The 26,261-nt window shown below is 41.7% G+C and overlaps 2 protein-coding genes across 4 annotated transcripts; one reads left to right on the top strand and one right to left on the bottom strand.

The window, feature by feature from the left end:
• The first annotated feature begins 2,184 nt into the window (after positions 1-2,184).
• LOC106592640 (equistatin) lies at positions 2,185-6,842 on the top strand. Of its 3 annotated transcripts, none has more exons than XM_082965373.1 (5): positions 2,185-2,269; positions 4,847-4,910; positions 5,586-5,708; positions 5,800-5,895; positions 6,615-6,842. In XM_082965373.1, the coding sequence occupies exons 2-4, from the start codon at positions 4,859-4,861 to the stop codon at positions 5,877-5,879; spliced, it is 255 nt and encodes an 84-aa protein (XP_082821499.1). In that variant the 5' UTR covers positions 2,185-2,269; positions 4,847-4,858; the 3' UTR covers positions 5,880-5,895; positions 6,615-6,842. The 3 variants fall into 3 exon arrangements, with proteins under 3 accessions (XP_082821499.1, XP_082821498.1, XP_082821500.1); XM_082965372.1 differs by lacking the exon at positions 6,615-6,842 and adding an exon at positions 6,023-6,066; XM_082965374.1 differs by lacking the exons at positions 2,185-2,269; positions 6,615-6,842 and adding exons at positions 3,463-3,546; positions 6,023-6,066.
• Positions 6,843-10,077: 3,235 nt separating this feature from the next.
• On the bottom strand, positions 10,078-12,960 carry LOC123728773 (ladderlectin). The gene is made up of 6 exons (XM_045701681.2): positions 12,908-12,960; positions 11,721-11,788; positions 11,502-11,602; positions 10,949-11,131; positions 10,437-10,545; positions 10,078-10,298 (listed from the first exon to the last, which is right to left on the bottom strand). Exons 2-6 carry the CDS (start codon positions 11,776-11,778, stop codon positions 10,207-10,209), a joined length of 543 nt encoding a protein of 180 aa, XP_045557637.1. The 5' UTR covers positions 11,779-11,788; positions 12,908-12,960; the 3' UTR covers positions 10,078-10,206.
• Between the last annotated feature and the right edge of the window lie 13,301 nt (positions 12,961-26,261).

Raw genomic sequence — 26,261 nt, 5'->3', positions numbered from 1 at the left:
AGTGGACCAGCGGGTTGAGTGCTCATTTTTACGTTTTATTACAAAAAACCACAAACACTTTACAAAACAAGAAACTGTATGGACAAACAGGATTGCAGGCTAAACACAAAGCTATGCAACCACAACTACCCACAATACCCCATTCTAAATTACCCCTATACATAGGACCTTCAATCAGAGGCAATGAGGAACAGCTGCCTCTAATTGAAGGTCAAATCAAAACTGCACATAGAACTATATCACCTAGATCTAACCTACACACAACCCGACAACACCGAAACACTCTAAACCAATACCCTCTCTACTTAGACACATAAACCACCAAACCCCGAAACACTCTAAACAAATACCCTCTACATAAACACATAATCTAATAAACCCCTAAACACTCTAAACAAATACCCTCTGCCACGTCCTGACCAAACTACAATAACAAATAACCCCTTTACTGGTCAGGACGTGACATCTTTATTGTCGGTTTGATATGCTGAACAATTTATCTGAACCCATCCATTTCTGGGAAATGAAGGAAGGAGTAGGACTCTTTTAAATAAAAATTTTAAGACAACATATTTTGCCACAGGGGTACAATAAGAACCATCTTACACAAGAATCCTATTGCAAGATATACCCTACATAGTACACTTCTTTTGACCAGGGCCTATAGGGTCACAACTAGTCCACTATGTAGGGAACAGGGTTCTATTTGGGACATAACTCATCCATTGTCGTGTTCTTCCAGAAATACAGAAAGTCACCTTGATGACAAGGTTTGGTGAAAGAGAGGCTTGACCCTCACAAAGGAAAGGCACGCTAGCTATTCACCCTCTCCCACCTTCTCTCCTCCTCACAAAGGAATGCTGTTGGTCCTATCTCTCTTCCAATACTTTAGCCTTAAGACATTGATCTATCACCTCTCATCTTGCAGACTGTTTGAAATTAAATCACACTGAGATTGTGGTATTTCTTGCACAATACTTTTGCACTACGATTATGTAAAAACGTACTACAAACGTCTGCTAACATTAGCCACCGCTAGTTGAGAATCATTGGGAGTGGTGGGGCAGGCTGTGCCGGTCATCTTTTTTTTATTTTTATTTTTTTTTCAAGGGTCTGAAAGATGTTGGAAATTAATATCTTCTTAATGCAAAGAGCAGGAAACTCTGGAAAAAAATACAAGTCGATTTATATAAATTAATGGCTCTGAATGCACTGTCAGCATGCAGCCAAAATGTTACCAACCACTTTTGGAGCTAACTAGCTAGTGCTCTCAAATGGAATCCTTATGTCGACAGCAGATGAGACTTGTGTTCATAACATGGCTAACTTACCTAGCTAACATGACCTAGCTAACATTACCTAGCTAACAAAACAAGTTATTTTAACAGGATAGATAGCTGGCCATCAGCAACATTGGGTTGTCAATGAGACAGAGCTCGCTAACCAGCTGAGCCAGCAAACAAAATAATAATTTCGTATTTGAAAAAATACCCAACAGACTCTGCATTTCAGGAATCACAGTAGCAAGTATCCCTGGTGCACTGTTGAAATATTTAGCCATTTTAAACAATTTGTTTTTCAATGAGAACTCTACCTTTTTGTAATCATCTCAATGGATTTCATGTGTTTTAAACATGAGCTTGTCCAAGGTGTTGACACTTGACGACAGTGCTATTCATTGGAGCTCTACGATCAGATGCCCAACATTCTGGGGCAAAAGGTCAATAAGACAGACAGCAGGGTTGGCAGTTAATTAAAATGAATGTAACATTCCAGAGCTTATAGTTAAAGTTGCATCTAAAGTCTATCTGGTGACATCACAACGATGACAAAAGGTTTTCCTGCTCATTATTTATCTCATTCTGAAATGTCATTGTGTTTCCAAGACATTATAATGCACTTCAGACTACATCTTCCTCAGCTTCAATTAGGTAGAATTAAGTATCTTCATAACCATATTGTGACCCAATATGCAACACATGAATGTGTTACAAAAGTTGAATACCTTCACTTTGAATTGACCCCAACCCTGTCAAACCGGTAGATGTTGGACAGGTCCAGCAGGTGTTGGGCTGGACAGAAAGTATGCAGAGGTTTGAAGGATGAGAGAGAGATTGAGAAAAAAAGAGGGAGGAGTCTGACTGGACGGGTCCTTAAAAAGGAGAGGAGGGAGAGGTAGAACTCAACTCACAGGCAGGACAGAGAGAGACCCAGTGAAGACCTTTGAAGATCTCTGAAGAAGTGAAGCTACAACTGAAGACTTCAGAAGGTGAGATTTTTACATCTTTTCATCTAATACTGTCCCTGTCTGTGTCCCAACTGACCTCCTATTCCCTATGTAGTGAGCTACTTTAGACTAGGGTCCATATTACCTTTGTGGCCCTGAGCTATTCTCTATTTAGTTCACTGTGGGTCCTGGTCCAAAGTAGTGCACTACATGGGGGATAAGAAGCCATTTGGGAAGCATCCATGTTCCTGTGTGCTAGGAGAATCTATTGTCTGTGGTTGAAGAGATGATACCTGGGATGACCAGGACCGAGTTGAGAAAATGCTGCCTTAGCAGTTGCATCATTTTTGCAGCTAACACAGGGTTTCCTTAACCTCTCTGTCACGGATCCCTCCGGTACTGTTGCTCTTTCTGTGCACCAGTTTCGGAGTTCTACGTCACCGGCCTCTAGGAACTGAACTGTCATTACTCACACCTGGTCCCCATATTCTCCCCTGATTAGTAATTGTATAAGTTTGCCCTTTGTTCTCAATTGATTTATTGTTCCAATGTCCATTGGTAGTTGGTCGTGTGAGTACCTGTGCCTTGTTGTGTTAGCTTTGTGCATAGATGATTACGAGTCTCGTCCCGTGTATTTATTCGAGGTACTCAAGTTTCAGCCCTGTGTTTTGTATACGTGTTTGTTTGGATATAAAAAAAATATTGCATGCAGTGGGCATAATAAAAGTTAAAATAAAACACTTTGCTTTTATAATTAAAGGGTTGAATCTTTATAGTTATGTGATGACATCACGTACCCCAACAAACAACGACTAATCAGACTCAATTCTCGCTAACTGTACTCAATCTGCTTTCAACTTCAAACGACACTTTTGTTTCCGCCATCTCCACCATCCTCCGCACAAAAATTGAGAGGGAGGGGTCTGACTGGATGGGTCCTTAAAAAGGAGAGGAGGGAGACTTAGAACTCAACTCACAGGCAGGATTTCAGAAAGTGAGATTTCAACATCTGTTCATCTAATACTGTATGTGACCGTATCTCGAATAGCCCTCAATTGCCTATGAAGTGCACTACTTTTGACCAGAGCCCATAGTGAATATGTGGCCCTGCACTTGTTTTGAAGGATAATGCTAATTCCACAAACTCCCAATTACCCTCTGGACACGCCCCTCTCCTGCTAACTCACCACACCTGAACTCACTCTGCTAATCACCAATTCCTCTTCCATTCCTTTGGTATATAAGCAGCTTGTTTTGTCTGGGGTTGCTCAGAGTTTGTGGTGTCCCCGTTCCTTTATTGGGCCTGTTGGTTGGCTAAAGTAAGTTCCTGCTATTGAAACGGCTCTATGATTTTCATTTCCTGCATTGTGGCATAATATCCTGTTCATCCTAACTTGTGTATTGTTATGGTGTTGCTAGTCCAGTATTAAACCTTTAATTTAAGTGTAAGGAAATTGTTACAGCTTGTGAGATGAGACAAGATACAATGATGTTACCTGCTAGCAGAATGTGTCTTACATCTATAATCCTGTAGACTGTTCTGATTGGTTGCCATTTGCACTGCGTCTCAGTGAACTAGAAACGATGAAATGCTATTTTTACTTTCAAATCAAAAATGGATTCCATGTTGTACTCAGTTATCTAGCCAATCCACCTCACCATATGGGCACCGTGCTGGGCCAGAACGGAAGTAGAGGAAACATGGATGTGCAAAGCCAGAACAAAACATTGGCAGCCATATTTGGATGGGTAGTGTATAAACTAGATTTAGTTATTGATCAGTGCTGTAAATGGTGACTTACTAGAACCATCTAGTGCATTATGGATGGCTCTTCAGAGGTGGGACCCATGCTGCTAGCAGGTACCTCATTGAAAATAATGTAAAGTGAAAGTTGTCAAAAATATAAATAGTAAAGAGACACCCAAAAAATGACTTAAGTACTACTTTAAAGTATTTTTAAATAAGTTCTTTACACCACTAACTAACGGCCCGACAACGGGACCGCTCATTGGGTTAATGAGGCAACTAGTCACACCTGTGACAGGTCCTGTTGGAAGAAGTAGACCGTAACTCAGAGACACCCAGTGAATCCCTTGTGAGAGTGCATCGTTATTTAATAGACGATCTGCATCTCAAATTCTACCTTAATGTTATGTGGCCCTTGTCAAAAGTAGTGCACTATATAGTTGTGCCATTTTGTGGAGCGGCCCCCTGAATTTAAGAGCATAGACTTATCTGTACCTTTGCAGTAAATGGGTAGTCTCTGACAATATCTATAATGCTTCCCATTCCCTATGTAGTGCATTGTAGGCCCTCATCAAAGGTAGTTCACTACATAAGGAGTGAGGAGCCATTTGGGAAGGATGCATATTCCTGTGTGCCAGGCTAATCTATTGTGTGGTTGAAGAAATGATACATGTGTTTTGGCAGAAGACTAGTAGCACCGTGTTGCCCGTACTTGGTTCTTGGGGTCCTCAGTACTGGGTTTAGAAAATTCTGCTTTGGCAGTTGATTAAGTTTTGACAGTAACAGTGGGTTTCCTTAACCTCTCCTCTAGTACCCACAGCCATTCCAGATTTAAAATGCTCAACTAATCTCGCTCTTGGTCTCTCTCTCAGGAGACTATCACCATGGCGATATTGACCATCATTGTGCTTGTCAGCACAGCTTTTGCTCTGGGAGGTAAGAGTGACGTAGCTCACACCTACTCACCACATTTTAATATAAACATTAGTTGGTGTTGCTCTGTCCTACTTCACACACATGTAGGTATTAATACGCAGGTGTGAATTGGAAATGCGTTAATATTCATAACCGGTTCTCCATGGGACACCCTATGAGGGGTCAGCCATTATCAACCTTGACACTGGAGAAATGAAGGTTGTGCCTTGCTGAAGGGAACATAGACGGATATATGAACTTGTCAGCTCACTGACTTGACCTACTGGCCCAACTCTCTAACTGCTAGGCTACCTGCCACTCCTCTACTTCCAGAGATGTATATTGGCGTCTAGATGCTGGACTGAGGTATACTGATATGAATGGTTTGATCATTCAACTGGATTTACGATAGGTTTGTTTAGCAACTATCAGGAAATAACACTGATACAATTTCCAGTCTTAGTATCATCAGCTGTTATATGGAACACAGAAACAGAATTGACTGCACAGGGCTTTTAAACAAGTAGCAGAACTTCAATATTTAGGTTGCATCTGAAACGGAACCCTATTCCGTATGAACTTCTTCTGACCAGGGCCCATATGGGACGCAACCCGAGATTCCAGAAATGTATATTCTGTCCGTACATTTTCCTGTAATGTGATGTCCACATTACAATGTATGTTACCTGTGTCCAGATGCTATGATACGACCCTGTGAGGATGCTAGAGATGCCGCTAAACATGGCCCACCTGGAGCCTACGTCCCCACGTGTGACGACAATGGACAATACACCCCTGAGCAATGTTCGGGCTCTACAGGTTAACAGTGACGCACATGCACACGAAATTCACTTGAATGTGATAATTCAATGTGTATATATTGTATATGCAACATGTCTATTTCTGGTAGGTTACTGTTGGTGTGTGACCAGCTACGGACAGAAGATCCAGGGTACAGAGACCCCACCAGGCACTGCTAGCAACTGCTAGCAACTGTTCCACCAAGGTGTGTGTATATAATCATTCACTAAATGTTACTTCTTTGCAGCTGGTTCTTCATGTGTCTAATTGTAGATGAAAGGTGTTGGAACTAAAGATGTAGAAGACTGACAGTTGTCTTTACTGTTCTACAGGAACTGATTCACATTCCATACAAATAAATGCATGATGGAATCCAGAGATTAAACTGTTGATTTACTTACTTTATTGTTGGTGTGATATGCTGAACAATTTATCTGAACCAGTCCATTTCTGGGAAATAGAGGAAGGAGTAGGACTGTATTACCACCACACCGGCGGTTACAGGACATGAAGACAGTCAAATTCCACGTGACCATGTAGTAGTTAGGCTTCTCCAAGCTCTGATGCTGGTGATGGTCATTAGTAGCCTACCACACTTGCTAACTGCCTGGTACTCAGCACTCTACTGTCCCTCTAATCACTCTGACAAAAGTTGGACAGCCGTTAAGGGGGTTGTGAGGTTAGTCATGTACACAGGCAAGGCCTTTTTAATGCCTATGGCTCTTGGGTCCATGATATGGGGCATCAGCTTACTCAGTGACACCCACAACACAACTGAAAGAGTTTACAAATATTAGCATCCTAACTCTGATTGGAGGACTTGGACTGTGGAATCAAATCTGTCAGTATTTCCTTTGTGGATTTGTCTTTATATGGCAGCTTTCATTCTCTATAGACATCAACATGTCATTCCAATATATACAGGAGTTCAGCAGAGTCCACAATCAGAACCATGCTACTCTGAGGCTGAAGAATTGTTCCAGGCCACTGAGGGATGAAAGACCCCTTTACTGAATCTACATCTTCACATTTCACTAAATAATTCCATTGTTTGCTTCATGCATTCTATCCTGTAAAATGAAGTATATGTTCTTGGTCTTTACATGAGTGAATGTTGTATTTGCAATTGTAGGATGACTTGATGAATGATGATTCTTATCTCCTTGTTTTTTTACATTTGCTTCCTTCTGATCTTTTAGGGCCAGACTATAATCTATTCATGGTTAGGGTACTTGGCGGAAACTTGCCAGAAAATGAACATGGTTAGTACAGTATTAGCTAGCATGAAAGTATGGGTGATCCACATCATTGCCCTAGGTGAAGGGGAAATAATAACTTGAGAGGGGTAAGGAAATGTTCAGCCTATAATTTGCTAACTACGCAATTTTATAACTAAAACACACACCACATGACCAGAAGTTTGTGGACACCTGCTCGTCAAACATCTCATTCCAAAATCATGGAGTTGGTCTCCTTTTGTTATAACAGCCTCCACTCTTCTAGGAAGGCTTTGCACTAGATGTTGGAACATTGCTGTGGGGGACGTGCTTCAATTCTGCCACGCGCATTAGAGGTCGGGCACTGATTTTAGGTGATTAGGCCTGGCTCACAGTTGGAGTTACAATTCATCCCAAAAGTATTGAATGGGGTTGAGGTCAGGGCTCTGTGCAGGCCAGTCGAGTTCTTCCACACCAATCTCGATAAACATGCACGGGGGGATTGTCATGCTGAAACAGGAAAAGGCCTTCCCCAAACCTATTCCACAAGTTGGAAGCACAGAATCGTCTACAATGTCATTGTATGCAGCACCGGTAAGATTGTTCTTCACTGGAATTAACTTCTTTGGGCTAGTGGGCAGTATTTTCACATCCGGATAAAAAAACGTACCCGATTTAATCTGGTTACTACTCCTGCCCAGTAACTAGAATATGAATATAATTATTGGCTTTGGATAGAAAACACCCTAAAGTTTCTAAAACTGTTTGAATGGTGTCTGTGAGTATAACAGAACTCATTTGGCAGGCAAAAACCTGAGAAGGTTTCATGCAGGAAGTGGCCTGTCTGACAAGGTGTTGTTGTTCTTGCTTCTGTTTATTGAAGAGTCAGGATCTTAGCTGTAACGTGACATTTCCTTCGGCTCCAATAGGCTCTCAGAGCCCGGGAAAAACCTGAACGATGACGAGGCAGCCTCAGGCTGAAATACATTATCGCCTTTGCCAAGTGGCCCATCAGAGGACAATGGAATTAGGCGCGTGCCCGATTCGACCCAGTGATATATTTTCCTTCGGCTGTTTACCTAATTGCAGATTCCCGGTCGGAATATTATCGCTTTTTTACGAGAAAAATGGCATAAAAATTGATTTTAAACAGCGGTTGACATGCTTCGAAGTACGGTAATGAAATATTTAGAAATCTTTTGTCACGAAATGCGCCGTGCGCACGACCGTTATTTACCATTGGGATAATGTCTAGAACGCACGAACAAAATGACGCTGTTGGAACATAACTATGGATTATTTTGGACCAAACCTACATTTGTTATTGAGGTAGAAGTCCTGGGAGTGCATTCTGACGAAGAACAGGAAAGGTAATCAAACTTTTCTAATAGTAAATGTGATTTTGCTGAAGGCTAAACTTGGTGGGTGTCTAAATAGCTAGCCCTGTGATGCCGGGCTATCTACTCAGAATATTGCAAAATGTGCTTCATCTGAAAAGCTATTTTAAAATCGGACATATCGAGTGCATAGCGGAGTTCTGTATCTATAATTCTTAAAATAATTGTTATGCTTTTTGTGAATGTTTATCGTGAGTAATTTAGTAAATTGTTAGTAAATTCCCCGGAAGTTTGCGGGGGGGTATGCTAGTTCTGAACGTCACATGCTAATGTAAAAAGCTGGTTTTTGATATAAATATGAACTTGATTGAACAAAACATGCATGTATTGTATAACAATGTCCTAGGAGTGTCATCTGATGACGATCAAAGGTTAGTGCTGCATTTAGCTGTGGTTTGGGTTTTTGCTTGCTTGCTTTGAAAATGGCTGTGTGATTATTTTTGGCAGGGTACTATCCTGACAATCTTTTTTGCTTTCGCTGTAAAGCCTTTTTGAAATTGGACAATGTGGTTGGATTAACGAGTCTTCTTTCACATGGTGTAAAATAGTCATATGTTTGAGAAATTCAAGTTATAGCATTTGAGGTTTTTCTATTTCGCACCACGCGATTCCACTGGCTGTTGAATAGAGTGGGACGCTAACGTCCCACCTAGCCCATAGAGGTTAACTGAAAAATGGAAAGATCAAGTTGAGGTTTGTCCCTTATATGATACCATCTATTTTCAAATGTGTCAAACAGAAAATGGACCCAATACAACGGATAAGAGGCAAGGTAATGTTAGCTGTATTGCGTGCAGAAGACTGAACTGCTCCCTTGTCTGCAGCTATAGACGAGGCATGTTATGCAGATCACATTTACCATCCTGTAACTCAATGAATACCATGTAGGCCTCTACATTATGGACAAGGTATGAAAACTATTAGCAAATGATCTGTCACCAGAAAAACCAAGGTATGATTGTCGTGAGCTTGTTGTTAATCTGTATAATAAAAATGTTCAGTGTTCAACCTCCCTACACCGCTAATGAATATAACCGAAATCCTGTTTTGCAGTGCAGCAACACCCCAGATATTAAACACTGGACTTGAAGGGCTGCTGTCATTTCACCTCATGATTTTATTTTCTCTTCAAGGATACTTAAAAAGGGGTTCTTTGAACATAGGGGTTCCCCCTAGATACAATTTGAAGAAACACTAAAGGATACTGCAGGAACCTGCGCAGCACAGCAGTCAAAGGCACTGCATATCAATGCAAGAGGAGTCATTACAGTACCTGGTTCAGCGCCAGGCTGTAGCACATTCAGCCATGATTTGGAGTCCTATAGGACGGCGCACAGTTTGCCCAGAGCCGTCCGGAGTAGTTTGTCATGGTAAACAACAAAGTGGACTTGCTTAGGTGAATAAAACCACCTCTTTTTAGAGTGGTGACAAAGGACAGGCATAACACAGGCTTGACGCTTAATGACCTTCTCAGTTCTTTAACACACAACTTAAGAAGTATTTATAATCAAAAGCACATCATGACAGGTTAAACATGTCTTTTGAACCTTCAGTATCCTAAACATACTGCGTCATTTCAAGGTCTACATTTACATAAAATTAGGCACAATGACAGTTATATGTCTGCTAAATGACTTAAATGTAAATATGTCCGGTGGCACAGTCAAGCATGGCACTTGCAACATTGGGGTTGTGGGTTTGAGTCCCACAAGGGACCAGTAAGAAAAAGTACTAACTACAACGTATCATTCATGTTCAATAACTCATGAGACAAATAGTGTACACATTTTATTGGCTGCAAACAATTGTGTAGTAACTGTTGCTGCTAAATGAAGTTTCAAAGTATTTGACTTTACCATGAAGTATTGAGGGTGCAGACACTACGGAATAGCATTGCTGCTTTTAATGTATAGTCTGGCGAAGCGGCAGGAGTCTCAGGGAGCACACCGAGGGCAAGCTCCTTCCACATAAAGCATTGTTCCAGCGCTGTTGACCTGAAGACAAAACACAGAAATATTTCAGCTTTACAGACTCAACAGTAGGACAGTCTACGTGAGATTAAATAGTTAAATTAACTAGAATATGGTATAATTTGATGACTGGATCAGTGAATGATACTGGGCTTACCGTACCTCCAAAATTCATATGAATACATGTCTCTCTGGCACCAGCATCGGGCCGTCCTTTTGCCAAGTTCCGGTGATCAAAGTTAGAACCGTCGCTCCAGAGCCATAGCCTGTCCTGATGGGAAAAAAGGTGAGGTTTCAGAATAAAACCAAAGTATTGTATTTCTATCACCGGAAATACCAAACCAGTTTAAGCTACCATCAAAACCCTCAGACTGGAACTGTTGCTTGTAAAGAAAAATGTAGGCACCACCTCCTCACATTTGCAATCATTCCAATGAGCAACAAATGTGCTTCTACACCTGCATTGCTTGCTGTTTGGGGTTTTAAGCTGGGTTTCTTTACAGCACTTTGATATATCAACTGATGTAAGAAGGGCTTCATAAATAAATGTGATTGAATGACCATAACTAGTCTACAACTGTTGAAGCTAGAAACAACATGACAGAACAGAGTCCCATGAAAACAATCCCATAAAGGAACTGCTCTATATAGTAATGCAGGCTTCCTTGTCCCACCTTAGACTGAACTGCATCAAATCCACCAATCCAGGTAAGAGGGAAACCACCAGTGTTGACCAAGACCATCATCTGTAGAAATTGCTCCTCAGCGAAGCTGTGTACAGATGCCAGGTTTGCGCCAAGGTACTTCACAACGTTGGGTACAGACACCAGTTTATCACCAAGGGACACGCAGTGCCGCTAGAGGAAGCAGTAGACAGGTACAAAGACAATGTATTACTCAGTCTGCCAGCCTGTGTGACAGTTTATCTTCTGGATTCAACCAAATATTGACCGTCAACGAATTCCCTTTTAAAATATGCTCTTAAAGCTATTTGTTTACCTCCGTCTTAAGCTATGCCCTGTGGTTTCCAATATAGAGGAGGCACAACTCAATATTAAATATTCAAAGCTTATAGAAAATGCCAATTAGACAATCTTAAGGGGAAGTTCAGTATTTTACATGAACCATGTGTTGCCGGTTTAAGTTATCACCTTTAAGGTAATGTAAAAAAAGTTGACTTCAAGTCAACTTCCCCTTTAGATTCACAGTAGATGGAAAGCGTGATACCTCTGCTTCAGGCCAGCTCCTTGTAGTCTTGACAAACATGAAGCAGCGTGGTCCATATTTGGTCCAACCGGAAGGACACAAGTCTTCCTCTAGCAATGAAGCTGTGAGAAGTTACATGTGGCTTTAAAGGCTATTGGAGACAGATCTATTATTTGTAGATCAGTCAGTCATCTCTGCTACAAGAAAATACAGAATGAGTCAAGAAAAGTGGACTCTTACTTGCATCTGCCAGAGCAAAGGCAGCACTAAGAAGCAGAAGACTAGTCAACATGGTCATGGAGAATCTCCTGAGAGAAACAGAGTGAAGCCATCCAAACCAATTCAGAGTACTTCAGTGTGTAGGAGAGTACCCCAGAATTCCACTTGTTAGATGCATTCCAGTACTAGTCACAGCCCTTCATTAATTTAATCTAAGGAATACCAGGTATCATCCACATGCAGTAGATTAGAACAGGAATATGTCTGCTTTTCTAAATGCCATCCTATTCCCTAAGCAGGGCTGAGGAGAATATCTGGGCAGGTATTTCTCTCCACTCATACAGGAGTAATAGAGGCCTAGATTCCAAATGTAGAAATGCCCTGCAGCTTTGGCTATTGAACCATATTCAATTCTGGTTCTTTTATTATCCAACAAAAAATAAAAGCATAATATTAAAGGCTGGCAGATAAGGCTTAGTGGCTTATAACACCAGTAGGTAAGGTGAAATGGCCATCAGGAAAGGCTGTGATAACATGTGGTGCTGGATCGAATACTCCACATTACCATACGACTGACCAGTAAGCTACACCACAGCCCAATATTATACCAATTAATGAATCAAGGTATAAGGTCATTCCATAGCAACAGCTTGCTAGACATGGTTCTATGAGGTACCTGCTAGCAGCATGGGTCCCACCTCTGAAGAGCCATCCATAATACATTACATGGTTCTGATAAGTCACCATTTACAGCACTGATCAATAACTAAATCAAATTTATACACTACCCATCCAAATTTGGCTGCCTATGTTGCGTTCTGGCTTTGCACATCCATGTTTCTTCTATTTCCAATATGGCCCTGCATGGTGCCCATATGGTGAGGTGGATTAGCTAGACAGCTGAGCACAACATGAAATCCATTTAAGGTTTTGATGGGGGGGGGGGGGTGAAAGTAAAAACAGCATTTCAGTTTGTTGTTCACTGAGACGCAGTGCAAAAGGCAACCGAGCAGAACAGTCTACAGGATTATAGATGTAAGACTCATTCTGCTAGCAGGTACCATCATTGGACCATGTCTCATCTCACAAGCTGTAACAAGTCCCTTACAGTTAAATTAAAGGTCTAATACTGGGCTAGGACGAACAGGACATTATGCCACAACGCAGGAAATTAAAACCCTATACATTTTTCAATAGCAGGAACTTACTTTAGCCAAACAACAACAGACCAATAAAGGAACTGGGACACCACAACTACTGAACAAACCCAGGTAGAACAAGCTGCTTTTATACCAAAGGAATGGAATAGGAATTGGTGATTTGCAGAGAGAGTTCAGGTGTGGTGAGTTAGCAGGAGAGGGGCGTGTCCAGAGGGTAATTGGGAGTTTGTGGAATTAGCATTATCCTTCAAAACAAATGCAGGGCCACATATTCACTACGGGCTCTGGTCAAAAGTAGTGCACTTCATAGGCAATTGAGGGCTATTTGGGATACTGTCACATACAGTATTAGATGAACAGACGTTGAAATCTCACCTTCTGAAATCCTGCCTGTGAGTTGAGTTCTAACTCTTGTGGTGGATGAATCAGAATTAGTTGGGTAACAGATAATTAAGATGTTTCATTAGTATAATATGCTTATGTGAGATACTGTTGCACATTTCCCTTAGCTGGGGCTCAGTCACTTGGGGCCCAGAGAGGGGAGAGGTCAGACTTGTTTTTTACATGTCTCTGTTGCTATGCAGAATATCAGCAAGAGAGGAGGACAGAATGAAACATTGTCTTCATATGTGAATGTGTCTTTACCTATTCTTAAACCATGTGAAGGGATGGCGTGATTAATGGGGAACCAATTATTTGTCTCCACATTGTCTGGGCGCAAGTCACTCCCCTCAGTGAGCTTGTCCAGGAGTGGGAACAAGAGGTGTTTTACTGAGGATGGGCCTCTATGAGATAGCACTGACAGAGGAGATTTATGGTATATTTTGATAAGAATGCCTAGAAAGCATTCCAGACGACATGAGCTAATGGTTTTGTACTATACCGTACCAGGGAGGGACAGTTCTAGGAAGACCAGACACTCGTCTATATAATAAACACTGTTGAGATAGCAGTTGCTGTCTGCTGTGTTTTATAGATGTATTTTCATACAAAACTTAAACTTTGTGAACTGTTCCTAAGATTTGTGGTTCGTCAATGTACGTTGAAGAGGTGGTTCTTGGGTATAAAATATCTCAGTAGCCATTGTGTTGGGACCTTCCTGGTTCATTCGAGAGAGTGCATTATTGAAGGTGAAAGTACTTTTGCAAAAGTATCTTAATTATTAAATATGTAGTTTAACTGAGACTGGTGTGTTTGTACCTCCCCTCATTTGGTAATGCAGAAATTAGACACCACACTCTCCCTTTGGCTGAAATTGAGTTCTACCTCTACCTCCTCTCCTTTTTATGGACAGATCGAGTCAGACCCCTCCCTCTCGAGTTATGTGAGGAGTTTGGTGGAGATGGCGGAAGCAAAAGTGTCATTTGAAGTTGAAAGTATGTTGAGTACAGTTAGCGAGAAAGATGAGTGGACAACAGTAGAGTCCAAGAATGGAACAAAAAGGGGTTCAAATTGTTGTGGAAAATGAGTCTGATTAATCGTTGTTTGTTGGGGTACGGGATGTTATCACGTAACTATAAATATTCAATCCTTTAATTATAAAAGCAAAGTGTTTTATTTTGACTTTTATTATGCCCACTGCATGCATTTTTTTATTATCAAATATAAAAAAAAAAATTTTCAGGACAAGGATTATTGTGACTTTCAAGAATGCCTGAATTGCTTCACCTTGCTTTTCTGGTAGGCTCGATGCAAGTTTCACCATACAATTATTTCAGACATACAATGCAAGTTCCACCATGGCACGGACCATGATGATACATTCGCACAGACCATGGCGGTACGTTGGCACAGACCGCTTGTTTATTCCACACTCTAGGTATGTTTCTTTTTGCGGGTGGGGGTGAAGTTATTACGTCCAGTTGTTTTTATCGACACAAGACAGTTCAACAGAATCTCACTGTAGCAGGCAATTGTCACATCTTTTTTCTATGCAAACTTTCTAAATGTCGACAAAATGTTTAAAGCTGAAGGTCTGGAGGAGGGAGAGTGAAAGTAGGACCAGGGTTTGTGTTGTTAGGAGAGGAGGAGGGGAGAGAGGTATGGGAGAGGGGAGGAGAGGAGTAGGGGAGAGAGGTATATGAGAGTGGAGAGGTTAGGGGAGGAGAGGAGGAGGGAAGAGAGGTATATGAGAGAGGAGAGGTTAGGTGAGAAGAAGAGAGGAGGAAAGATGACCGGTCAAGGTGTTATTAAAGGGATATTGTGAGATTTTGGTCTATTTAGCCCTCTTTCTTTAGTTTGAAGGACGTTTTTTCATTAACTACTGTAGCTTCAGCACAATTGCTAGCTATGAGAGCAGATCCCAAAGACTTCTAGTCATTGCGCTGACGCTAGTTAGTGATCACTGGAAAAACTACCTTCAAAGTCCTTCAAATTGCATGCAGAGAAAAAATCTGACTCTGGGTTAGAAGAAAAAGGTTTTAATTGCCAAAATACTGCACTATCCCTTTAAATGACTTGCCTAGTTAAATAAAGGTAAAATATAGGCCTATGGGCTCAGCTACATGAGGTGTGGCACAATGTTTTGAAAAAGTAGCCAAAAAAAAGGTATGTGCTGTTTCTTGAATTACACTGTGCATCATTCACAACTGATGGGCTAATAGTGTCACCCACCAGACTATTCTTGATTTAATATTGTCTTTAAATGTACTAAATGTGTGAAATTTGTTTTGATTTAGAATGGACAATTATCATGCATCTGTCTCGAAACAGGGTCCATAATGTATTATTCCAGCCCAGGTGAATTTAGATTTTGGCTAGATGGGAGCAGTGTATGTGCAAAGTTTTAAGCTGATCCAATGAACCATTTCATTTCTGTTCAAAATGTTGTATCAACACTTCCCAAATGGGCCTAATTTGTGTATTAATGAACATTATCTGACTTAGGACTCTAGGCGCAATTTATATTTTGGCTACTAGATGGCAGCAGTGTATGTGCAACGTTTTGCATTTCTATTCAAAATGTTGTATAAAGTCTGCCCAAATGTGCCTAATTGGTCAATATATACATTTAAGTAGATAACTGTACACTCTCCTCAAACAATAGCATGGCATTTTTTCACTGTAACAGCTACTGTAAATTGGACAGTGCAGTTTGATTAACAATAAGTTAAGCTTTCTGCCCGAAAAAGACATTATGTCCTGGTAAATGTTCTTGTTACTTACAACCTCATGATAATCACATTAGCTCAACCATCCCGCAGGGGGGACACCGATCCCGAGGTTAACCTCTTACATCTAGACGTTCCGCTAGCGGAACACCTGCTCCAATATCCAATGATAGGCGTGGCGCGAATTACAAATTCCTCAAAAATACAAAAACTTCAATTTTTCAAACATATTACTATTTTACAGCATTTTAAAGACAAGACTCTCCTTTATCTAACCACACTGTCCGATTTCAAAAAGGCTTTACAGCGAAAGCAAAACATTAGATTATGTCAGCAGAGTACCCAGCCAGAAATAATCAGACACCCATTTTTCAAGCTAGCATATAATGTCACAAAAAACAAAACCACAGCTAAATGCAGCAGTGACCTTTGATGATCTTCATCAGATGACAACCCTAAGACATTATGTTATACAATGCATGCATGTTTTGTTCAATCAAGTTCATATTTATATCAAAAACCAGCTTTTTTACATTAGCATGTGACGTTCAGAACTAGCATACACCCCGCAAACATCCGGTGAATTTACTAAATTACTCACGATAAACGTTCACAAAAAACATAACAATTATTTTAAGAATTATAGATACAGAACTCCTCTATGCACTCGATATGTCCGATTTTAAAATAGCTTTTCGGTGAAAGCACATTTTGCAATATTCTCAGTAGATAGCCCAGCCATCACGCCTAGCCATTTAGACACCGACCAAGTTTAGCCCTGACCAAACTCCGATTTACTATTACAAAAGTTTGATTACCTTTGTTGTCTTCGTCAGAATGCACTCCCAGGACTGCTACTTCAATAACAAATGTTGGTTTGGTCCCAAATAATCCATCGTTATATCCAAACAGCGGCGTTTTGTTCGTGCGTTCTAGACACTATCCGAAATGGTAAATCAGGGTTACGAGCATGGCGCAATTCGTGACAAAAGATTTCTAAATATTCCATTACCGTACTTCGAAGCATGTCAACCGCTGTTTAAAATCAATTTTTATGCCATTTTTCTCATAAAAAAGCGATAATATTCCGACCGGGAATCTGCGTTTCGGTAAATAGAGGGAAAAACAGAAAGACGGGGGCGGCCAGTGCACGCGCCTAAACCCACTGTCCCCTGATCGGCCACTTGACAAACGCGATAATGTGTTTCAGCCAGGGCTTTGAATTACGTCATTCATCTTTTTCCCGGGCTCTGAGAGCCCATTGGAGCCGTAGGAAGTGTCACGTAACAGCAGAGATCCTTTGTAATGGATAGAGATGACAAAGAAGGCCAAGAAATGGTCAGACAGGGTACTTCCTGTACAGAATCTTCTCAGGTTTTGGCCTGCCAAATGAGTTATGTTATACTCACAGACACCATTCAAACAGTTTTAGAAACTTTGGAGTGTTTTCTATCCAAAGCTAATAATTATATGCATATTCTAGTTTCTGGGCAGGAGTAATAATCAGATTAAATCGGGTACGTTTTTTATCCAGCCGTGAAAATACTGCCCCCTAGCCATAACAGGTTAACTTCTCTGGGGTATGTGGGACGCTATCCCATTTTAAAGATACACTTCTTGTTAACCTCTCTAGGGTAGGGGGCAGTATTTTCACGGCCGGATTAAAAACGTACCCGATTTAAACTGGTTACTACTCTTTTCCAGAAACGAGAATATGCATATAATTGGTAGATTTGGATAGAAAACACTCTAAAGTGTCTGTGAGTATAACAGAACTCATATGGCAGGCCAAAACCTGAGAAGATTCCATACAGGAAGTGCCCTCTCTGACCATTTCTTGTGCTTCTGTGGCATTTCTGTCGAAAATACAGGATATCTGCTATAACGTGACAATTTCTAAGACTCCCATAGGCTCTCTGAAGGCGCCAGAAAGTTGAATGAGATCTCTGTACAAATACTGCCCCCTATCCCCAAAAGGTTAAAGCTCTCGACCCGCACCACTACAGCCCCGTCCATGTGAATGGGGACGTGGTCGTCCCTCCTTTTCCTGTAGTCCACAATCAGCTCCTCAATTGGTCCCATTGATCACGTAATGATCATGCTGTTTAATCATCTTCTTGATGGATTAACTTGGCAAAGGAGAAATGTTCACTAACAGGGCCATAAACAAATGTGTGCAATTTTTGAGAAATAGGCTTTTTGTGCGAATGGAAAAGTTCTGGGATCTTTTATTTGAGCTCATGAAACATGGGACCAACACTTTACGTGATGCGTTTTATATTTTTGTTCAGTATATTTAGTCCTGCTGCCAATCAATCACTCTCCTCACCTGGGATCTGCCTGATCGAGGATCAGGCTGCCACTATTTCTGACGAGGTCACAATTTCTGACTAGGCCACTATTTCTGACGAGGTCACAATTTCTGACTAGGCCATAGGTGTGTCTCTCTCTCTCTCTCTCTCTCTCTCTCTCTCTCTCTCTCTCTCTCTCTCTCTCTCTCTCTCTCTCATCCTCTCTCTCTCTGTGTCTCTCTCTGTGTCTCTCTGTCTCTATGTCTCTTTCTGTCCCCTCTCTCTCTCTCTCTGTTCCCTATATAGTGCACCACTATTCCCTAAAGTAGCGCAGTAAATAAGGAATAGATTGCCATTTCTGACTGGGCCGTCCACTCCCACAAGAATTTAATCCAGTAAAGTATTTCTAGAGGAGGATAGACAGAAAGGGGGAAGGGAAGGAGAGAGTACTGCAACCACAACAACTCATATCATCTGTCAGGCATGGCTCAGTCAATTAATTCAGGGTAAGTGGAGTTAGCCCTGAGTTAGCCTGCCCCAGAGCAGGTTAGTTCTGCTGGATTTGTTGCCATGGAAATTTACTTGGCTAAAAAGTGAGCCACTTTCGTATGATGCTAGCTAGCTTTGCATGTGTCTGCAAAGATGGTAGACCGTCTCTGGTGTTGTCAACATTGTAACATCCTCACTTCAAACATTCCATTCACTGTAAATACAACAATTCAACTTTTGGCACAAATCAGCAAAATGTCACCTCTTTGCCAACAACAAGGACTGCAAGTTAGAGTGTATGAAATATCCCTCTGCTTTTCAAATCTGAACTCGGGGAAAACAAAAATATCTTATAACAATCAAACGATACAGCTGTTGAATGAACCGCATCAAAGACATTTCCTCAAACTTTTTTTAAACAACATCAATTTTGACCATTTTCCCAACAAGTTTGACAAAATGTTAAAAATTAAGACATCTTCATCTATTTCTCTGCTAATCACATCTGTTATCGGAACAACATATGCTACGGATCTAACAATGCAACAATTTTAGTAAACACGTTTTTCCTCCAACTTTTCCCAAGCAAATGCCATTTTGACCACTCCCCCAATAAGTCAGACAAAAATGTTCCTCTACTTCTTTGCTTTTCAAAGGATTAGGAAAAGCTTTTACCAATCAATAAATATAGCTGTTTTAGTAACCCATTGTCACGTCCTGACCATAGAAAACTTTTATTTTCTATGGTAGAGTGGGTCAGGGCATGACAGGGGGTTTTGTCTAGTTTATTTATGTCTATGTTGGTTCTAGTTTCTTTTTTCTATGGTGGGGGTTTTGTCTAGTTTTGTATTTCTATGTGGGGTTTCTAGTTTCTGTATTTCTATATTTTTTAGGGGGGAGGATGATCTCCAAATAGAGGCAGCTGGTCATCGTCGTCTCTAATTGGGGATCATATTTAAGTTGTTTTTCCCACTAGGTTTTGTGGGAGATTGTTTTGAGTTAGTGTATGGTGCAACCCTTTGTCACGGTTTGTTGTTGTGTTTATTTAGTTTATTTATATGTCTTGCATAGTTTCACTGTTACAATAAAATGTGGAACGATATACCCGCTACGCCTACAGCCGTGACACCCTTCAACTGCTTTCTTTATAGATGCAGTAAGTCATGTCACAAGCTGTCAGATTCAATACTTACCAACAACAGCTGCAATTCCAATAAAACTACATCACATTCCTTGCTTTGTCTAAAACACTAACATGAATCTAGCAAATAGGTTTTGTGGGTCAGAGTGCATTATTTATTTAGTTTCGTAGCACAAACGTTTGTTAGCATGTTTCTGACACCGGGTTTTAGTCATGGAGAGAGCAGGGTTGCCAAGGCAACCGTTGCATAGCAACACATGCCTCGAAGCGAGACAACGTCTTCATAAGGCAGCAAATTCCCATGATTTGTGAATCTGTTTCTGACCAAACATTTAGATGTCTAATGTTTCCCCGGTCTAAATAAGTTGTATAATGCTCAATAGCTTCATTCTTCTTCTCGGGATCGTGCCCCATGCTAAATAACTAAACTGGCTATTTTGCCTGAAGGGCGCTCCTGGGTGTGGCTAGCGAGGTCTGGCTCACACTAGCTCTGGTCCTGGGCATGGCTAGCTAGAGCCTCTTGCCGCACGGATCCCGTAACCGGGATCAACAGCCAGCGAAAAAATCAGAGCGCCATATTCAAAACCAAATCTAATAATTTCTGTTTCTCAAACATAGGACTATTTTACACCATTTTATAGATACACTTCTCCTGAATCAAACCACGTTGTCCGATTTCAAAAAGGCTTTACAGCGAAAGCAAAACATTAGATTATGTTAGGAGAGTACATCGACAAAAACAACCACACAGCCATTTTCCTAGCAACTAGCATGCATCACAAATACCCAAAACACAGCTAAATGCAGCACTAACCTTTGACGATTTTCATCAGATGACACTCCTAGGACATCATGTTACACAATACATGCATTTTTTGTTCGATAAAGTTCATATTTATATATAAAAACAGCATTTTACATCGGCGTGTGACGTTCAGAAAATATTTTCCCTCAAATACTGCCGGTGATCAGCGCCACAATTTACAAAAATACTTGTCATAAACATTGATACAAAATTAAATTGTCATTCAAAGAATTATAGATGAACATCTCCTTTATGCAAACGCTATGAAAGATTTCAAAAAAGCTTCACGAGGAAAGCACTCTTTGCAATAATCTGAGTACTGAGCTCAGAAAAATGCACTAGGCTATACAGATAGCCGCCATCTTGGAGTCAACTAAAATCATACATTGCATTAGAAATATCCCCTTACCTTTGATCATCTTCATCAGAAGGCACTTCCAGGAATCCCAGGTCCACAACAAATGTTGTTTTGTTCGATAAAGTCCATGATTTATGTCCAAATAACTCCTTGTTGTTCGTGCATCCAGTAAGCTACTCCAAGTGTAGAAAGCGCGTGGACGATGTCGCGACGAAAAGTAAAAAAAAGTTGTATTTACGTTCGTTCAAACATGTCAAACGTTGTAAAACATCAATCTTTAGGGCCTTCAGAACGTGAAGATTCAATAATATTTCAACCGGATGGTTCCTGTGTCTTGAAAAAGGTTTTGGAACGGGAGGGATCCATCCTCATGAATGCGCTCCAAGAAGTGATGTCACCCCCTGCCTCAACAACTTCCCCTCCTTGTCATTCGGGCTCTGTTCATCGTAGAAGCTTCAAACAACTTTGTAAAGACTGTCGACATCTAGTGGAAGCTGTAGGAAGTGCTACATCACTGTGTATTCAATAGGAAACGACTTGAAGAGAGCCCATGCATCCAGATTTCCACTTCCTGGTAGGATTTCTCTCAGGTTTTTGCTTGCCATATGAGTTCTGTTATACTCACAGACACCATTCAAACGGTTTTAGAAACTTCAGAGTGTTTTCTATCCAAATCTACTAATAATATGCATATCCTAGCTTCTGAGTTTGAGTAGGAGGCAGTTTAATATGGGCACATATTTTTTCCAAAATGGTCAATACTGCCCCCTATCCTTAAGGAGCTGTAAGAGGCTAGGGTCTGGCTCACACTAGCTCTGGTCCTGGGCATGGCTAGCTAGGTCTGTCTCACACTAGCTCTGGTCCTGGGCATGGCTATCTAGGGTCTGGCTCACACTAGCTCTGGTCCTGGGCATGGCTAGCTAGGGTCTGGCTCACACTAGCTCTGGTCCTGGGTGTAGCTAGCAAGGTCTGGCTCACACTAGCTCTGGTCCTGGGCATGGCTAGCTAGGTCTGGCTCACACTAGCTCTGGTCCTGGGCGTGGCTAGTGAGGTCTGGCTCACACTAGCTCTGGTCCTGGGTGTGGCTAGCTAGGTCTGGCTCACACTAGCTCTGGTCCTGGGCATGGCTAGCTAGGTCTGGCTCAAACTAGCTCTGGTCCTGGGCGTGGCTAGCTAGGTCTGGCTCACACTAGCTCTGGTCCTGGGCGTGGCTAGTGAGGTCTGGCTCACACTAGCTCTGGTCCTGGGTGTGGCTAGCTAGGTTTGGCTCACACTAGCTCTGGTCCTGGGCGTGGCTAGCTAGGTCTGGCTCACACTAGCTCTGGTCCTGGGCGTGGCTAGCTAGGTCTGTCTCACACTAGCTTTGGTCCTGGGCATGGCTAGCTAGGGTCTGGCTCACACTAGCTCTGGTCCTGGGTGTGGCTAGCTAGGTCTGTCTCACACTAGCTTTGGTCCTGGGCATGGCTAGCTAGGTCTGGCTCACACTAGCTCTGGTCCTGGGTGTGGCTAGCTAGGTCTGTCTCACACTAGCTCTGGTCCTGGGTGTGGCTAGCTAGGTCTGGCTCACACTAGCTCTGGTCCTGGGCGTGGCTAGCTAGGTCTGGCTCACACTAGCTCTGGTCCTGGGTGTGACTAGCTAGGTCTGGCTCACACTGGCTCTGGTCTTTCTCTGGTCTGCACTATAAATAATAACTACTTAAATGTGCATATATTAGCATATAATACCCATCAACAATAAATATTTTCTCCGACAGTGCATGATGTCAAAGTTGTTTTCTAATAATTATTTGTCTATGTTAGTGATGTCTTTGTATTTCCAGGCGACTATAGTCAACATTTCACAAAACAGTATATTGTTATTGTTATTGTAAAAGCCGTCACTGTAAATAAGAATTTGTTCTTTAGCTGACTTGCCCAGTTAAATAAAGGTTAAATAAATACATAAATCGATAACGGTGTACTTGACACCAAGTCAATACCAGTTTAAACCAGGGAGGGGGCATAAGAACAACGCTTTGTATAGAGACATGACATCCTCTTGGAACTTATTCTCTTTAGAATGACAATATAATATTTTTGACAAACTTCATATAGATACATGCTCCTTCTACACTTTCAACTATGCTATGATACTACAATATAGTACCCTACCACTATAACAAGGATTTAGTGTATCAAGAAAGACAAATCTACTTTCGGGGGGGGGGGGGGGGGGGGGTGAAACAACTGTCACTATTTACAAATGGGGTCAATGGATCAATCAGTCATTCGATATGAAGTCTGACGAGCATATAGATATTTCTGTCAATCTGTCAATCTCATTGGTGTGAAAATAGTACATGTTAAAAGGCCCTCCACCAGAGGGCAATGCCACCCCTATTTCTGTCCTTATTGCAGAATATGTTCTTTAGGTTTCCTCCTTGTAGAATGACGCAGGCTGCTAATAGATATTAACAAATTGGGGGGGGGGGGACGACACTGTGGTGATTTCCACATGGAGTGGAGAAATAACAAGTAGATGTTAGATGTTCTCACAGCTAGGGGAAGTGAAATGATAGGCTTTAATGACTTTGTTTATGATGCACACCGCCTCTCAGGCAGCCAGTCAGGCAGAGAGACAGTCAACCAACCAGTCAACTATCCTTATAGATCTTAATGTTTTTGTCTGCGGGTGATCAGCCTGCTCTCTGATTGTACAGGTGAAGATCTGTAGATCCCTGCATCGCCACACGCTGGAAGTTATAACCAGTATGCCAGTCCCAGAGAGAGAGAGATAGATAGCTGTTAGAGACATGGGGAGGGGGAGAAAGAGAGACAGAGAATGCAGGGGGGAGAGAGAGAGAAAGGGGGTGGGGGAGAGAGAGACAGGGGGTGAAGGAGTGAGAGAGAGACAGGGGGAGGGGGAGAGAGAGAGGGGGTGGGGAGAGAGAGAGAGGGTGGGGAGAGAGAGAGACAGGGGGTGGGGGGAGAAAGAGAGACTGGGGGTGAGGGAGTGAGAGAGAGGGAAAGTGAGAGACGGGGTAGGGAGAGAGAGGGGGTGGGGGACAGAAAGAGAGAGCGGGGTGAGAGAAATAGAGAGTTGGGTGGGAACGAGAGAGAGAAAGATACAGGGGGTGTGGGAGACAGAGAGAGGGGGGGTGTGGGAGACAGAGAGAGGGGGGTGGGGAAGAGAGAGAGAGTGAGAAAGAGAGAGATGGGGTGGGTGGGAGCAAGAGAGAGAGACGGTGTGGCAGAGAGAGAGAGGGTGGGGGAGTAAGAGAAAGACAGTGGGTGGGGGAGAGAGAGACAGGGGTAGGGGAGAGAGAGAGAGACAGGGGTAGGGGGGAGTGAGAGAGAGAGCGAGAGAGAGACAGGGGTGGGGGAGAGAGAGAGAGAGAGAGAGAGACAAGGGGTGGGGGAGAGAGAGAGAAAGAAAGAAAGAAAGAAAGAAAGAAAGAAAGAAAGAAAGAAAGAAAGAAAGAAAGAAAGAAAGAAAGAAAGAAAGAAAGAAAGAAAGAAAGAAAGAAAGAAAGAAGAGAGAAAGAAAGGATGAAAGGGTGACGGGTAAAGAAGGCAGCATATCTGTATTCCGTGGTGCTCCTAAAACCATTCAGTAGACAGTATTCTGTACCTACAGACACCTGGACTCCGTCAGAGTTAACAGTCATTGTTTTGATAATGCTGTTGTGTACTGAAAGGTACTGGATGAAATTCCCATCCTAAAACGTACACTGTTTGAGACCCAAAGGTGTACCTGTGTAGACAAACACAGACAGACACACAGGTGATGTACGTGACTAATACACACTAATACACACTAATACACACTAATATACACTAATACACTCTAATACACACTAATATAAACTAATACACTCTAATACACACTGATATACACTAATACACTCTAATACACACTAATATACACTAATACACACTAATATACACTAATACACATTAATACACACTAATACACACTAATACACTCTAATACACACTAATACCCACTAATATACATTAATACACCTGACAATGGGTGTATCCCAAATGGCACCCTGTTGAGGTGCATTACTTTTGACCAGAGCCCATAGGTGTTTATATTGATACCCTGTTCCCTATAAAGTGCATTACTTTTGACCAGGGTCATGAGGTGTTTATAATGGCACCCTGTTGAAGTGCATTACTTTTGACCAGAGCCCATAGGTGTTTATATTGGCACCCTGTTGAAGTGCATTACCTTTGACCAGGGCCCATTGGTGTGTATATTTGTCCACAAGGGGGAGCTCCTCCTCATGTTTATAAGTTGGTTTGGTCTCCAACATCATCTACTGGTCCAATAAAACCAAACAACAGTTTTACTTTGTTTGTTTGTCTCATAAAGGAGAAGAAAATTAATATATGACTCTGTCCCTGTGAACAGTAATCATAAATTCAACTGTGCTTGTGAACAGATTATTCAATCATTCAAACATATTCTGGAGAGAAAGAGAGAGACAGTGACAGACAGACAGACAGACAGACAGACAGACAGACAGACAGACAGACAGACAGACAGACAGACAGACAGACAGACAGACAGACAGACAGACAGACAGACAGACAGACAGACAGACAGACAGACAGAGAGAGACAGTGAGAGAGACAGTGAGAGAGACAGTGAGAGAGACAGTGAGAGAGAGAGAGACAGTGAGAGAGAGAGAGAGAGAGAGAGAGAGAGAGAGAGAGAGAGAGAGAGTGAGAGAGAGAGACAGTGAGAGAGAGACAGTGAGAGACAGTGAGAGAGAGAGAGAGAGAACTCTTGGATAAAGGAAACAAAATGTTCTATTAATGATTTCTAAAGTTGCATAATGATTGTTGTAATACCTGCTTACTAATGTATGACTTTGATAAAGGTTGTTGTTCTAATACTTGTTTACTAATGTATGACTTTGATAAAGGTTGTTGTTCTAATACTTGTTTACTAATGTATTACTTTGATGAGATTTTATTGACAGAATGACCACTATGACCAAATCCAATTGCAGTCTTACGATACAAATCCAAACAACGGGGTTCCTTCTTGCTTACAGAAAGAGTGTGAGCCAGCTATACATGAGCAGTCCGGGGTGTATTCATTACTGGGCAGTCCAGGGGTGTATTCATTAGTAGGCAGTCCAGGGGTGTATTCATTAGTAGGCAGTCCAGGGGTGTATTCATTAGTAAGCAGTCCAGGGGTGTATTTGTTAGTAG

This window comes from Salmo salar, chromosome 18, assembly GCF_965601325.2.
Source record: "Salmo salar chromosome 18, fSalSal1, whole genome shotgun sequence".
In the NCBI taxonomy this organism is placed as follows: Eukaryota; Metazoa; Chordata; class Actinopteri; order Salmoniformes; family Salmonidae; genus Salmo; species Salmo salar.
Note: the sequence above shows the minus strand (reverse complement) of the source record. Positions and strands in the feature narration are given on the sequence as shown.

Bases quoted from the DNA above. Each gene is read 5' to 3' on its own strand.
- LOC106592640 (XM_082965373.1), top strand. From the start codon at position 4,859: ATGGCGATATTGACCATCATTGTGCTTGTCAGCACAGCTTTTGCTCTG. The intron at 4,911-5,585 runs GTAAGAGTGACG...ACCTGTGTCCAG, and splicing joins CACAGCTTTTGCTCTGGGAG to ATGCTATGATACGACCCTGT. The intron at 5,709-5,799 runs GTTAACAGTGAC...TATTTCTGGTAG, and splicing joins GCAATGTTCGGGCTCTACAG to GTTACTGTTGGTGTGTGACC.
- LOC123728773 (XM_045701681.2), bottom strand. From the start codon at position 11,778: ATGACCATGTTGACTAGTCTTCTGCTTCTTAGTGCTGCCTTTGCTCTG. The intron at 11,603-11,720 runs GTAAGAGTCCAC...AACTTCTCACAG, and splicing joins CTTTGCTCTGGCAGATGCAA to CTTCATTGCTAGAGGAAGAC. The intron at 10,546-10,948 runs GTGGGACAAGGA...TTTTCCCATCAG, and splicing joins TTGATGCAGTTCAGTCTAAG to GACAGGCTATGGCTCTGGAG.